Source organism: Danio rerio, chromosome 23, assembly GCF_049306965.1.
Source record: "Danio rerio strain Tuebingen ecotype United States chromosome 23, GRCz12tu, whole genome shotgun sequence".
Classification (NCBI taxonomy): Eukaryota; Metazoa; Chordata; class Actinopteri; order Cypriniformes; family Danionidae; genus Danio; species Danio rerio.
In genome coordinates this window covers 47807501-47822096 of record NC_133198.1, presented here as the reverse complement: position 1 = coordinate 47822096, position 14596 = coordinate 47807501, and the positions used below count along the sequence as shown (strand labels likewise).

The 14596-nt window shown below is 38.4% G+C and overlaps 1 protein-coding gene across 2 annotated transcripts; it reads right to left on the bottom strand.

The window, feature by feature from the left end:
* Nucleotides 1–3879: 3879 nt before the first annotated feature.
* LOC110438307 (uncharacterized) lies at nt 3880–13658 on the bottom strand. Of its 2 annotated transcripts, XM_073939456.1 has the most exons (6): nt 13466–13596; nt 6987–7016; nt 6858–6905; nt 6752–6775; nt 4185–4335; nt 3880–4145 (listed from the first exon to the last, which is right to left on the bottom strand). In XM_073939456.1, the coding sequence occupies exons 1-6, from the start codon at nt 13514–13516 to the stop codon at nt 3994–3996; spliced, it is 456 nt and encodes a 151-aa protein (XP_073795557.1). In that variant the 5' UTR covers nt 13517–13596; the 3' UTR covers nt 3880–3993. The 2 variants fall into 2 exon arrangements, with proteins under 2 accessions (XP_073795557.1, XP_073795556.1); XM_073939455.1 differs by having other exon boundaries at nt 3880–4335; nt 13466–13658.
* Nucleotides 13659–14596: the final 938 nt, after the last annotated feature.

Here is a 14596-nt window from a genome sequence, read left to right as displayed (position 1 = left end):
TGTGTGGAGTTTGCATGTTCTCCCTGCGTTCGTGTGGATTTTCTTTAGGTGCTCTGGTTTCCCCCACAGCGTTGACGCTGACGCCCCTTATGAATGGGGCGTTAAGGTGCTCTAGCGACGGGCGTATTTTAAAAGGGGGTTGGACAGGGATTGAATTCAAAATTTTAAATTCATTTTTATTATTAATCACCTGTTTCTAAATGGTCTGTCTCTAAAAGTGAAAGTTACGTATCCCCTGTCCACCCCAGTTGCTACACCCCTGGCTAGAGGCCATGGTCTTTAGCATCCTTGTTAGAGCAACCGACTCCAATGCGGAAGTTCGCCGGTTTGATTCCAGCTCAGAGCAGGTTGGCTGGTGTAAGACCAGTGGGGTTATATTGGTGCCGTGACCCAGATGGAAGTGAGGTTTAGAGGGTGAGTGTAACGGAGGCCAGATAGTGAAGTGTTATGCAGGTAAACCTCACTCCTCTGACCTTTAAAGGTGCTCTAGCAACAGCCACTGGAGGCCATTGTCTTTAGCCTCCTTGTTAGAGCAACTGACTTCCAATGCGGAAGGTCGCCGGTTTGATCCCACCTCAGAGCGGGTTGGCTGGTGTGAGACCCGTGGGGTTGTATTGGTGTTTTGACCCGGATGGGAGTGAGGTTTAGAGGGTTGAGTGTAACAAATACCAGCTAGTGAAGTGCTGTGCGGGTAAACCTCACTTCTCTAACCTTTAAAGGTGCTCTAGCGACAGGCACTAGAGATCATGTCTTTTAGCCTCCTTGTTAGAGCACCCATCTCCCATGCGAAGGGTCGCCGGTTTGATCCCAGCTCAGAGCGGGTTGGGTGTTGTAGGACCAGTGGGGTCAGGCACATCAGAGGCTTATTTTACATCTTGTAAAAGCACTACTGAAAAATACAAGTGTTGAGTTTTAGTAGTCTTTAATCCCTTCCAGCTATTTACATGAGCATGTCAGACAATAATATATGATGATTAAACAGATAGGTTAGGTGCCTTAGAAGTGTGCCGTTCAACATGTCTGCACTGGTAGGCTTTAATTACCCAATGCCACGCAGTGAATGATTAAGACAGCCACAGCATTGAGCAATGCTGTTATTTTCTTTGCTGTTTATTGGTGCAGATGCCTTTTTTTAAACCAAGCACAAATTCCAGTGTACGTGAACAGACAGACACACACACTGGTTATGTTTATATTATAAGGCAATGATGTAGCCAAAAACTGAAAAGCATTGCATTGGAAAGGGCACCTATTTTACCCCTTTTTCTATATTTTATATATGTCTTTTGTGTCTCCAGAGTGTGTCTGTAAAGTTTCAGCTCAAAGCACCCATCAGATTATATATTATAGCTTTCTAAATATTGGAATTTTCTCCTTTAAACACACTTTAGCTCTTTTTGTTGCTGTGCCTTTAATTCTGGTTCTCCCCACCTACTGTTCTCCTGTGCCTGTCAGTGTGTGCCTGCGTCAGATAAACAGCACAGTGACAGACATGAAGGAAGCAGATCTCACGTAACGTCTGTGAGAATTACTACAGTAAGAACTTTCCCAATGATTATTTGATGTATTTGTTGTGGAGTTAATTCAAGCCTTTCAATGAGTCACAAACAATGTCATTACAAAGTTCGCACACAGTGGATTCACGCACAAACAGCGTGCGAGTTTAACTTTGCACGGCAAATGTGACAGGATACATGTTAATATCCACTTCTGTATGGATTAGTAATGCGCGGATGACAGTTATATCCACAGACGCTGCGGATAATCTGTGGGTTGGGCGGATTGGGGAATGAAAAGATATATTATGATTTATTGCGTGGATGAGTTTAATTATTAATGATTTTTGCTTTTTATTTTTTTAAACACATATGTGAAAGCAGAAATGGAGGCGAAACCGATGCGAGAGAAACTTAAAAAGGCAGAATTAAAGGGAAGGGAAGTAAAATACCTTGTAGGAGTGTTTGAAAGGCCGGTCAAATTAAAGTCAGACAGGCACGTCAAGTTCTTACGTTTGTCAGGACAGCAAAAAAATGCCACTGGAAGTCACGAGCATGAATTTTATAATTGTACTGACACGCGGCTGTGGTAATGAAGTAAAACTGAAGTAAATCGCTGTAATTTATTACCATGCATTGTTTTAAAACATTTTAATTTTGTAAAACTCTTTCTTGAACTTATTTGATGATGATTGATGATCACAGAGAGCTGAACAGATCTTTCAATCCTGGCTGCTTATTTGCGCACGTCCTGTCTTGTTGATATGATTATACGCTTTACTATGGAGACATGTTAATACGCGGCTGTCAATCAAATCATTGGGCGGGGAAACCGCACTCCTACGTCACGATGCGGTGGGCCTCAAAATCGAAGGGATTTAGATCCTATTTTAACATCAGGAGATTTAAAAAAGAAAAAGAGACTTATTGGGCCCTATCATACACCCGGCGTAATGTGGCGCAAGGCGCGACGCAATACTTGTTTGGTAGTTTCAGCTTGGCGCAAGAGTGGTTTTGAGGCGTTGCGCTACGCTGTTTAAATAGCAAATGCATTAGCGCACATATGTGCACCCATATCATGCTGGTCTATAAAGGAAGGCGTTCTGAGGCGGACCGCTGGTGCGTTGCTATTTTGAGAAACTAAAATAGATTTTTCAATAGACCAAAACAAACCCGGTCTAAACTCCAGCGCAATTTGTTTACACACTGCTTAATACACACAAGAGAGCAATAGGCAAATATATTTACATATGAAAAATGTAAATATTAGGGATATATATAGGATATAATAAGAATAGATATAGGATATAAATATAAAGGATTAAAATATTACAAAATATATTATTTTCTAGCCTACATAAATATGAAAAACCACTGCTTTTATGTCTTCTTCATCTCAGGAGGCTTTTTCAGTTCATTCATTTTGCTTCTGTATAATGTTATTATTATTAGCAGTATTATTTATTATATCCATATTTATATTTGTTTTATTAAAAACAAGCTTAGATTTGTCCACCTGTCAGGTTTTAGACCATATGGGGCACAGCATGTGTTTTAGGATATAACATTAGCATATAAATATAAATATAAATATATAAATAAATAAATATAAATATTAGGTTTTTGAGCACACTTCATTATTATTGTTCATTTATTCGTTTGCTGGAAATTAGAACTGAATTTAGAAACAGTTTTGAAACGAATATTTGCGCTTAACAAACGCAATTAATTATTTATAGACTAATTGATGTCTGTGCGTAAAGGTTTCCCTATCCAAGAGCGAAAGTGAAAGTAGATCCATTATCTCTCATTGTCACGCAGTAGATGCTCTGTTTACAGTTTTCTGTGAACTGTTTGCTTGTGAAATGCTCAGATTTTCCACTTAGACTTACTTTACGTCCTGTAAATAGCGAATGCGCTCTTGGCGCGACGCAGCTGACTCTTAAAGGGAATGGGAGATGAGACTCTGATTGGTTTATTCTCAAAACACACCTATAACTCATTAAGAAAATAAACTCAACCCTTTTAGACCATGTGCCATGGCGCAAAGCGGATTTTCCCGTCCTTAAATTAGCAAAAATGCGTTCTGACACGCCCTGAAAGCCTTAGCGCCCTGCGTTTTGCGCTCTGCGCATGGACCTCAAAATAGAGCCCATTGTGTTTATATCACTCCAAAATGACCGTGGACACACTATACCTGCACTCAGCTCTGTCCAAACAGCTTTCAAATGATGATTTTTATCATGTGTCCTTTAAAATAATATTAACTTTTACACAAAAACAATCTGTCCATGTCCATCTATTAATGTTTTATTTAAAATGTGATGTCATTAAGACTTTCAGGTGTTTAGTTTACAAGGACACAAAAAAACAAAGGAATTTTGTAACATTTTTCCACTTTTATTTTATGCATTTTCTTCTTATGCATTTCGTTATGGTGTACACGAACATGCAAAACAAAAGTTTCCCATTTTTGTCTGAAAATGTTATCAGCACCTCAGTTGTCTCCTCGCCGGGTTGCTGTGGTGGGAGGCTCAGAGGTCACATTCGGCGTGGCTGTAATTACAGGACCTGGTGGGCTCACAGTGGGCGTGGCTGTAGACACAGGGCCTGCTGGGCTCACAGTGGGCGTGGCTGTAGACACAGGGCCTGCTGGGCTCACAGTGGGCGTGGCTGTAGACACGGGGCCTGGCGGGCTCACAGTGGGCGTGGCTGGGGTCACAGTGGGAGGTTCAGAGGTCACAGGGCCTGGTGGGGCCGGTTTTTGTGTGGTGGTCAGGATTGGTCTTGGGGTTGTTGTCCTCTCAGATCCAGTTGTTTTGAGAGGCACTGGAATAACCTGAAAAGCACAAACATTTAATTATTGAGAAGCTGTAAAACTAAATTAAAGGGGAGCTATTATGCAAAAATCACTTTTATAAGGGGTTTAAACCCTGTTGTGTGTCAGCAGTCTGTAAACATAACTAGATTCTAATGTTCAACATGTGTTTATTGTATTAATTATAATCAGACATAATAAAACTTTCAGCAGAAACACTTTGATTGACATTCTCCCTTTGTACGTGTCATCAGAAGGGGAAAGCCCCGCCCACTTGTGACCATCACTCCCTCATTAGCATAGGACGTCAGTCTTGTTTTTGAATCTGCCATTATGTAGGCTTTTACAGTCACAGAAGCATTTCTAGCTCCACCCACAATCTCATTTAAATTTAAAGCGACAGTCACCAAAATACCACAACTAGGATTAAAACCTAGGTATGTCTTTACCCCTTTAAAGGAATAGCTCACCCAAAAATGTTAATTACCCCATAATTAAAGCCATTCTTAGAGGAAAAAATTGTTCTTCTGTCAGACAATCACAGTCAGACTATTATTAAATTTGATCCTGATTCTTTCAGGCTGTATAATGCTGTTGGAAAGTGGCTTTTATTTTGAAATTTCCAAAATTGCATAAATCCATCGTAAACTAATCCATACTCTCTTAGGGTTGTTAACGCATGTATTAATAAGTGGATTGATGTGTTCTGTGAGAAAAAGTATTTAACATTTTAAACTGAAATCACTTAAGATGCATGGCTTAAGATGCATTCATAGCACTGATATACACACAAAATTCAACTCTACGGTGTAACAAAATGATACTTAATGACGTTTTATTAATTTGAAATAATAAAATATATAAGAAATAATATATAGAGATAAGGCAGACTGGTGATTGTTAAAAACTGGAAATCCTCCACTAGGCCTCTGATCTTCGAGTGGATCTCAGAGTAAGGACGAGTTGCAGCCTATGAAAAACACCTATAGTTAACATGGAAGAACTGAAATTTATTTTGATAAATGGGGAAAACTTCTAAATTTCTGTGACCCACAATGTTAGTAAACATGTAACGAGACAAAATAATAATTAAGGTTAAGATATTAGCAACCCCCCCCCCTTTTTTTTATTTCTCTCCATTTATTTATTTATTGTTTTTTTTTTAGTTCTCTACTTTTATTTATTTATTTTTATTTTATTTCTCTCCTTTTATTTATTTATTGTTTTTTTCTCTCCTTTTATTTATTTATTTTTATTTGTTTATTTCTCTCCTTTTATTTATTTATTTAAATTTTTTATTTCTCTCCTTTTATTTATTATTTTTTTATTTCTCTCCTTTTATTAATTTATTGTTTTTTATGTCTCTCCTTTTATTTATTTATTTTTTTATTTCTCTCCTTTTATTTATTTATTTTTATTTTTTATTTCTCTCCTTTTTTTATTTATTTATTTTTTCTCTCCTTTTATTAATTTATTGTTTTTTTAATTCTCTTCTTTTATTTATTTATATATTTTTTTATTTCTCTGTGTGTTTATTTATTTTTATTTTTTTTTTCTCTCCTTTTATTTATTTATTTATATTTTTTTATTTCTCTCCTTATGTTTATTTATTTTAATATTTTATTTCTCTCCTTTCATTTAGTTTTTTATTTCTCTCCTTTTATTTATTTATTTTAATTTTTTTATTTCTCTGCTTTTATTTATTTATTTTAATTTTTTAATTTCTCTCCTTTTACTTATTTTTTTATTTCTCTCCTTATGTTTATTTATTTAAATTTTTTATTTCTCTCCTTTCATTTAGTTTTTTATTTCTCTCCTTTTATTTATTTATTTATTTATTTATTTCTCTCCATTTATTTATTTATTTTTATTTTTTTATTTCTCTCCTTTTATTTATTTATTTTAATTTTTTATTTCTCTTCTTTTATTTATTTTATTTTTTTATTTCTCTCTTTTTACTTATTTATTTATTTTTTATTTCTCTCCTTTTATTTTATTATTTTTTTCTTCTTGTGTGTGTTCTGGTTTGGTTTACTTTTGCAACTGAAATGGTGTTATTTGTTTATTGTATTTATTTATGTTGTATTGTTCTGCGTTTATGCTAATGCTCTGTATTGGATATTCATCTGCATTATTTATAAAAAGGAAAAATCAATAAAAAGAAGAAAAAATAAATAATGTATAGAGATAAATAAGTGTGTAAAATACAGAAAATGTGCTGGCAGTTTATAACAAGAATTTTGTAGTGTAATATACAACACCAACACACACAATACAGCACTGTAGACTATTAAAAATGTTCATGAAATGTTACTTTCCAAACTTTTCAAGGTTAAAAGTTGTTTGAAGAAACAAGCCCTAATAATGCGATTCAAAATCAGTCACGAATGCAGAAAACTGCTAATTTACAGATATTCATTCACTCAGAATCACTTACATAGTGTGTCAGAACCGGGATTGCCTGTAAAAGAAATCCCAGTCAATATAATGGTGTAAACACAAAGCAATGACCGAGAAAACAGAGTCGTTCTGCTCACATATACCTGGTATGGACTGACCCAAATGTAGCCAGACGGGTAATAAACAGACACCTAAAACAAACACGACAGACTGACTGTATGACACCTGAAAGCAATCAATAATCATTATTGTTATGTATTATGTGAACTTACAGTCAGCGTCTCGCCTGCTGCAGAGATCCACTGCAGAAACAGAAAAACACACAGAATGAACACACAGAAAGATGTTTAAATCAGTCTCTTCTGCTCACCAGGCCTGCATTGGTTTGATCCAAAGTACAGAAAAAGAAAAGGAAACAGGAAAGCTAGATTGCTGCTGGAAAGGGAGGTAAGTGAGACCAGCAGGGGGTGCTCAACCTGTGGTCTGTGTGGGTCCTAAATGCCTCTGTATATTGATGGGGACTCAGTGGGGACTGATACTGCTCAGTGAGTGCCGTCTTTCGGATGAGACGTTAAACCGAGGTCCCGACTCTCTGTGGTTGTTAAAAGTCCCAGGATGTCCTTAGAAAAAGAGTAGGTGTTTAACCCCAGTATCCTGGCCAAATCTGCCAACTGGCCTCTGTCCATCATGGCCTCCTAACCCTCCACATATCATAATTGGTCTCCTCTCCACCAATCAGCTGGTGTGTGGTGTGTGTAGCAGAGACCAGTTAGTGAAGTGCTGTGCAGGTAAACCTCACTCCTCTGACCTCTAAAGGTGCTCTAGCGACAGATGCCAGAGGTCATGGTCTATAGCCTCCTTGTTAGAGCAACCGACTCCCATGTGGAAGGTCACCGGTTCGATACCAGCTTGGATTGGGTTGGGTGACGTAGAACCAGAGGGGTTACATTGGTGCCGTGACCTGGATGGGAGTGAGGTTTAGGGGGTTGAGTCTAGCAGAGGCCAGCTAGTAAGTGCTGTGCAGGCCATGGTCTTTAGCCTCCTTGGTAGAGCAACCGACTCCCATGCGGAAGGTCGCTGGTTTGAAACCAGCTTGGAGCGGGTTGGGTGGTGTAGGACCGGCGGGGTTACATGTGCGGTCTGATGCAATATGGCTGCCATCATGTCATCCTGGTGGATGCTGCACACTGATGGTGGATGAAGACATCCCCTTCAAAACGGCATAATGCGCTTTGAGTGTCCAGAAAAGTGCTATATAAATGTAAGGAATTATTATTATTATAGATTGTAAAATGTCATTTATTTTTGTGATTTCAAAATTTTTAGCATCATCACTGCAGTCACATGATCATTCAGAAATCAGTAATATGCTTAGCTTGTTTTTGTAATTATAGTAGTAGTGAGTTTGCATGTTCTCCCTGTGTTTGTGTGGGTTTCCTCCGGGTGGTTCTCCCACAGTCCAAAGACATGCTGTACAGGTGTATTGGGTAGGCTAAATTGTCTGTTGTGTATGAGTGTGAATGAGTGTGTGTGGATGTTTCCCAGAGATGGGTTGCGGCTGGAAGGGCATCCGCTGTGTAAAAACGTGCTGGATAAGTTGGCGGTTCATTCTGCTGTGTCGACCCCGGATTAATAAAGGGACTAAGCCGAAAAGGAAATGAATGAATGAATGAATCAGTAGTAGTAGTAGTAGTATCATCAATATTTATTAACAGTCGAGCAATTTCTTGACGATTTCTTGATGTCAGCATTTATCTAAGGCCGTACTCACACTAGATACAGTTGCCTCGAACCGGGCCAAAGCACGCTTGTCCCCCCTCCCGTCTCCCCCGACGGCCCGCGCTCACACCATATCGGGCCTCGGCACGCTCACGTCATCGCTGCTGCTCAGTTCAGTGAGAAGCGCTCTCCATGGCAAGCCTTTTTAGCATTTAAATCTTTGTTCTGACTCCATAAATATATTAGAGATATCTCTAATTATATTTTGACTAGTCATAATTATAATTCCACTACTCAGAATGACAATTAGAGATATCTGCAATTACAATTGTACTAGTACGAAATCAGATAAATTTTGACTAGTAACAATTATAATTAGAGATATCTCTGAGTTTTTACTAGACATATTACATTTGGAGATATCTTTAATTCATCATATTTAGAGATATTCACAAATATTTTTGAAGATATCTCTAATTAGTTTACTAATAGTCGAATTACAGTTGTAGATATCTTGAATTGGATTTTTTGACTAGTCAAAATTCATTTGGAGATATCTCTAATTACAATTGTGACTAGTCAAAACTCATTTAGAGATATCTGCAAATATTTTTCAATGGAAGTCAATGGAGGAATATGACTAGTCAGTCATAATATATTTGCAGATATCTCCAATCTGACTAGTCGAATTATAATTATGACTAGTCAAAATATAATTAGAGATATCTCTAAATATATTTATGGATAGTCTGAACAAGGTTTAAATGCTAAAACGGCTTGCCATACGCTCTCACCCAGTAGCACAGTGGAGATTTCTCTAGTTATATTGTTTCAGTCGTTTATTATGCAGTGACATGCAGTCAAATATTTCGCCAAACAGTCCTTAGGGATGCGGTGACACGCAGTCAGATATTTTACTGGACAGATCCGCCACTTTTGGCGCTCATAAACAATCATAAAGCCCTTGTGCTGCAGGAATGAGGAGGTCTGCTGAAGGCGCGCAGCTGTGGTGCAGAGAGGGGTTTGCGTCTTTAATAAACTACGGCAGTTTGCGATCACTGAACAGTAAGAATGATTAATAAATCCATATGAAACAGCCCCTTAAAAGTCACGTATCGCTTCAGTTTCGGGCTTTGGCGCATTTTGCACTCACACACAAGCGTACCGCGCCAAAGCCCAAGTGAACCGCGCTTAGGCCCACCTCTTCCAACCGGGCCAGGGCCGGCCAAGTGAACCGTGCTTGAGCCCGATTCAGCGCACTCACACTTCTCAAACGATCCGGGAAACGGGCCTGGGCACGGTACGGATGGCATAGTGTGAGTAGGCCCTAAATGTTTTTGTAACATTATACACGGTATCACTCAAAAGCTCTGCAGTCAGGGACATTTTTATTCTTTCTTGCTTTTTTTTGTTTGGTAAAAAAAAAAAAAAAAAAAAAAAATATATATATATATATATATATATATATATATATATATATATATATATATATATATATATATATAAATAAATACTTTTATTAGTAAGGATACTTTAACTTGATCAAAAATGACTTTCAGTCATTCTTAATGGATTTATATTTCTTTTATAGATTTATATAACTTTATTCTTCAAAATAAAATAAAAGACATATCAACATAACACAAATGCTTTTTGATCATCAGTTCAGCACATTACACTGATTTCTGAAGGATGATGTGACTGGAGTAATGATGCTAAACATTCAGCTTGTAAATCGCAGGAATAAAGGAAGTTTTATAAACAAATTTCCAGAGGAGCACATGATATGATGGATCATGGCTGGTCTCGCATAATCATTCCAATAAATAATCCATTTCATCCAACCTTTCTTAACTTTGTTTTTGAAGAAACTCCCCATCTCCCCTTTCCTCCTTTACCAGGGGGAGCTCTTGAGGTCTACCTGATCTCAAACCCCTACATGACCAGGCGGGCGCCCTGGACTCAGGTATCTCCGAGCTCAGGGTTCTCTCCCGGGACAGCATGTCAAACCTGCTAATTTATATCAAGCAACGTGCGAACTCTTGAAATTACATTTTATAATATATCGCAATATATATATATATATATATATATATATATATATATATATTTTAAATAATCAGTGGTGGAAAGAGTCCTGAAGTATCATACTCAAGTAAAAGTAACATTACTTGCCTAAAAATGTAAGTAGAGTAAAAGTATCTGTTGTCAATATTACTCAAAGTATGAGACCTTTCAAAAGTACTCAATTAAGTGTAGTGAGTATAACACTGTAAAAAGCTGATGCGTTTACAAGTCATTTTGTGCGTATGTGTGTGTAAACGTAACATTCTGTAGTGCATTTAGTTATTGCCGAGCAGATACACAATGTCATAAGACGTTAATATTCGGTTAGATTTAGGTTGTGATGTGAGATGACCAAAATTCAATGTCTAGCCAGCGTCTAAGGTCAAAGTTATTTTGATGTCTAATAATAACGTCACATGATGTTGATATTTAGTTGATTTATGTTACATGCCTAATTTGTTATTTTCTTTGATTTGGCACCGCTTATTCTCCTTCCCTCCATCAGGTATTTTTGTTTACTTTTTGCATTTGCATTTTGTTTTATTGTACATATTTGTAAATATACTTTGGGTGATTTAAATATTCACTTCTTTATCTTTATTGTAATAAAGCGAACCAGTTTTTTTTGCCACGTCGTTGTCTGTGTTGATTCATAGCAGCTAACATCTCAGAGGAATTCTTAAAATATTGGGTTGTCATAATTATGTTAAGCCCTTTTCCATCCTCTGAGCCACACGGGGCGTAACAATTTAGAAAGTGACCAAAATCCAACATTGAGCCAACATCTTAAACCAGCATCAAACACTGACATGTATTCATCCAAAATGTATTCAATGTATTCAACCAAAATCCAATATCTGATAGACGTCATGGTGGTAACGTCCACACAACGTCAAGCTGTAACATCATTATAGGCCATCCATTGGATCTTATTGCTGTCGCGATGGCAAGCAGCTGCTTTGTTTTTTACTTATTTATTTAAAAAGCGCATTAAAGCTGAGATACAACCTGAAAGATGACAATACAGCACTTACCATCACAATCATCAGCACTTTTAATAGTTTATTTTACAGTCGTATAATATGCTGTTGTTCTATTGGAGTTTTCACTCCAAAATGGCCGCCGCGCCATCTAGTGGCTGTTTCCCAAATTACACTAGAGTGTAATTTGTAAAATTAGACTGTAAAAAAAAGACTGTAAAATTACACTAGCCTCTTGGTGACTACGCTTTTTGTACAAGGTCAATCTGAAGTCATGTTGATGTCTTGTGTCTGCTGGGTGTTTAAGACCATTTTGGTCATCATGCAGCAAACATCCGTCATCTTCTCATTAGTGAACTGCATCTGCACAGCCTCCGGGTCAATTGCATGTGACGATTTTGAACATCTTCTTGGACACTTTTAATACTTTCAAAAGGTTTTCTGCATTTATAGACCTTTTTCATGGCTGCTGCATGGAGGGCGCCATAGCGACCAGCGTCTTCCGGTAGAATGCTAGAAAGTTCCGTTTACAGCGTGTACAACTGGTAATTTCCGCTCCGAAAATGGGTTTCAATAACGTTTTTAATGGATAACAGAGTGTTTTTGTGACACAAAACTTAGAAATGTGTCTGTTAAAGCCGTTATAATCTGTCACATGTGGTTCAAGCGCGTCAGAAATACGAGAAAAACGTTCTCCTAGTTCACGTGTCTGCCGTCAGAAATAACGTACAGTGTGTGTGTGCGATCCCGGCCTGTCAGCTGTTAGCTTGGCGGCTCTTTAACACACACAAACACACACACACACACACACACAGAGAGAGAGAGAGAGAGAGAGAGATAGAGAGAGAGAGAGAGAGAGAGCAAACCAGGGTACTGGCATGAAACTTAACAGGTATGAAAGTCGTGAAATTTACAAAAATGAGCAATAAAAGTCTGTTATTGATCCTCTGCTGCTGATTTGCTGTTCATTCTAATGGCGAGCCGTTTGTGTTTTATTTCGTGTGTTGTTTTCACCACGGTTTGTGTTTTTCTGTCATTTCGAGATGACACTAGCCTATATTTTCACTTTGTCACAGTTATTAAATCAGTGTGTCAGTGGCACAGTACAGGCTACATGTGTGTGTCAAACATTTTGGTGAATTACATTAGTCTGGGCTGGTTATATATGTGAAATAAAGAGAAAATGTTGACTTTAGCGATGACGAGGCTTCATTTAAACTGCTGAAGATGCCGTCTGACAACGAGGGGAAAACGCCTCACAGCAGCTGTTTTCCATCCTATTAGATCACATTTCTGTAAATGATCAGTCCAGGAGATGCTGCTGATGGACAACAGTATTAGTTCAAAGAGGACAAAAGCAGGTAAAATAGATTAAAACTATCGTTTCAAAGCTGTCCAAATGTGACTGTTTACACGCATCAGCTGCCGACCGGAAGTTCTTCGCATTCTCCTTGCGCATACACGCAAAGCATCATGGGTAATTTTGCATTCCAAGAAAAAGGTCTATACATCGGCCATGTTTTGAGGTAGTTCATTATGAGGTGATTTACCTTCTGTGTGTGATGTGATTGGACAGGAATCACAGGACTGATTCTTCTAATCAGACAAGAAATAATACAGTAGTGACGCAGGCTGAAGGACAGTAGTGGAGTAAAGTACAGATACAGCACTAAACATGTACTCAAGGAGAAGTAAAAGTTCACATTTATAAAACTACTCAGTAAATTACAACTCCTGAGAAAAACTACTCGATTACAGGAGTTTGAGTATTTGTGATCAGTTACTTTACACCACTGTTAATAAAACAAATATTTCAAGATGTTTTGTTGCATTTTGGATCAAATAAATGCAGGCCTAGTGGTTTCTTTAAAAAAAAAAAGAAAGCATAATAATATTACAATTCTAAACCTTGACTGACTCTGGAGCCGTGGATAAAGAACCAACTAAAGAAATAACCACAAGAAGAGCGAGTAGAGGGAACTTACGGCACAGGACAGGACAGCGCTGAGGATGAAGACGCTCTGAAGGATCCTCATGGTGTCAGAATAATGACTGAGCTTCAGCAAACACTCACATTTAATTAAACACTCAACCTCAGATATGTGCAACCACAACCAGACAGCCGCGCATGCACACACACATGCACAGAGATGCATGCACACACACACAGACTATCTCTGTCTCTCTCTCTCTCTCTCTCTCTCTCTCTCTCTCTCTCTCTCTCACACACACACACGCACGCACGCACACACACACACAAATTATTTCTTTCTCTCTCACACACACAATTTCTCTTACACTCTTTCTCGCATACTATTTTACACATGCACACACACTCACTATTTCTCTCTCACAGGCACACACAGACACAGTCACTTTCACACGCACACACACACATACACGCACACACACTCACTATTTCGCACACACGCACACATACACGCACACACACTCACTATTTCGGACACACGCACACATACACACACACACACTCACTATTTCGGACACACGCACACATACACGCACACACACTCACTATTTCGGACACACGCACACATACACGCACACACACTCACTATTTCGCACACACGCATACATACACGCACACACACTCACTATTTCTCTCTCACAGGCACACACAGACAGTCACTTTCACACGCACACACACACATACACGCACACACACTCACTATTTCGCACACACGCACACATACACGCACACACACTCACTATTTCGGACACACGCACACATACACGCACACACACTCACTATTTCTCACACACGCATACATACACGCACACACACTCACTATTTCGCTCTCACACACATACACGCACACACACTCTCTATTTCTCACACACGCATACATACACGCACACACACTCACTATTTCTCACACACACATACATACACGCACACACACTCACTATTTCGGACACACGCACACATACACGCACACACACTCACTATTTCGGACACATGCACACATACACGCACACACACTCACTATTTCGGACACACGCACACATACACGCACACACACTCACTATTTCGGACACATGCACACATACACGCACACACACTCACTATTTCTCACACACGCATACATACACGC

What these genes read in the sequence shown, in the direction of transcription:
- LOC110438307 (XM_073939455.1), bottom strand. Translation starts at nt 13,636, where the DNA reads ATGCATCTCTGTGCATGTGTGTGTGCATGCGCGGCTGTCTGGTTGTGG. An exon ending in CAGCAGGCGAGACGCTGACT is followed by an intron (nt 6,906 to 6,986) that starts GTAAGTTCACAT and finishes TGTTTGTTTTAG; the next exon opens with GTGTCTGTTTATTACCCGTC. An exon ending in TCCCGGTTCTGACACACTAT is followed by an intron (nt 4,336 to 6,751) that starts GTAAGTGATTCT and finishes TGTGCTTTTCAG; the next exon opens with GTTATTCCAGTGCCTCTCAA.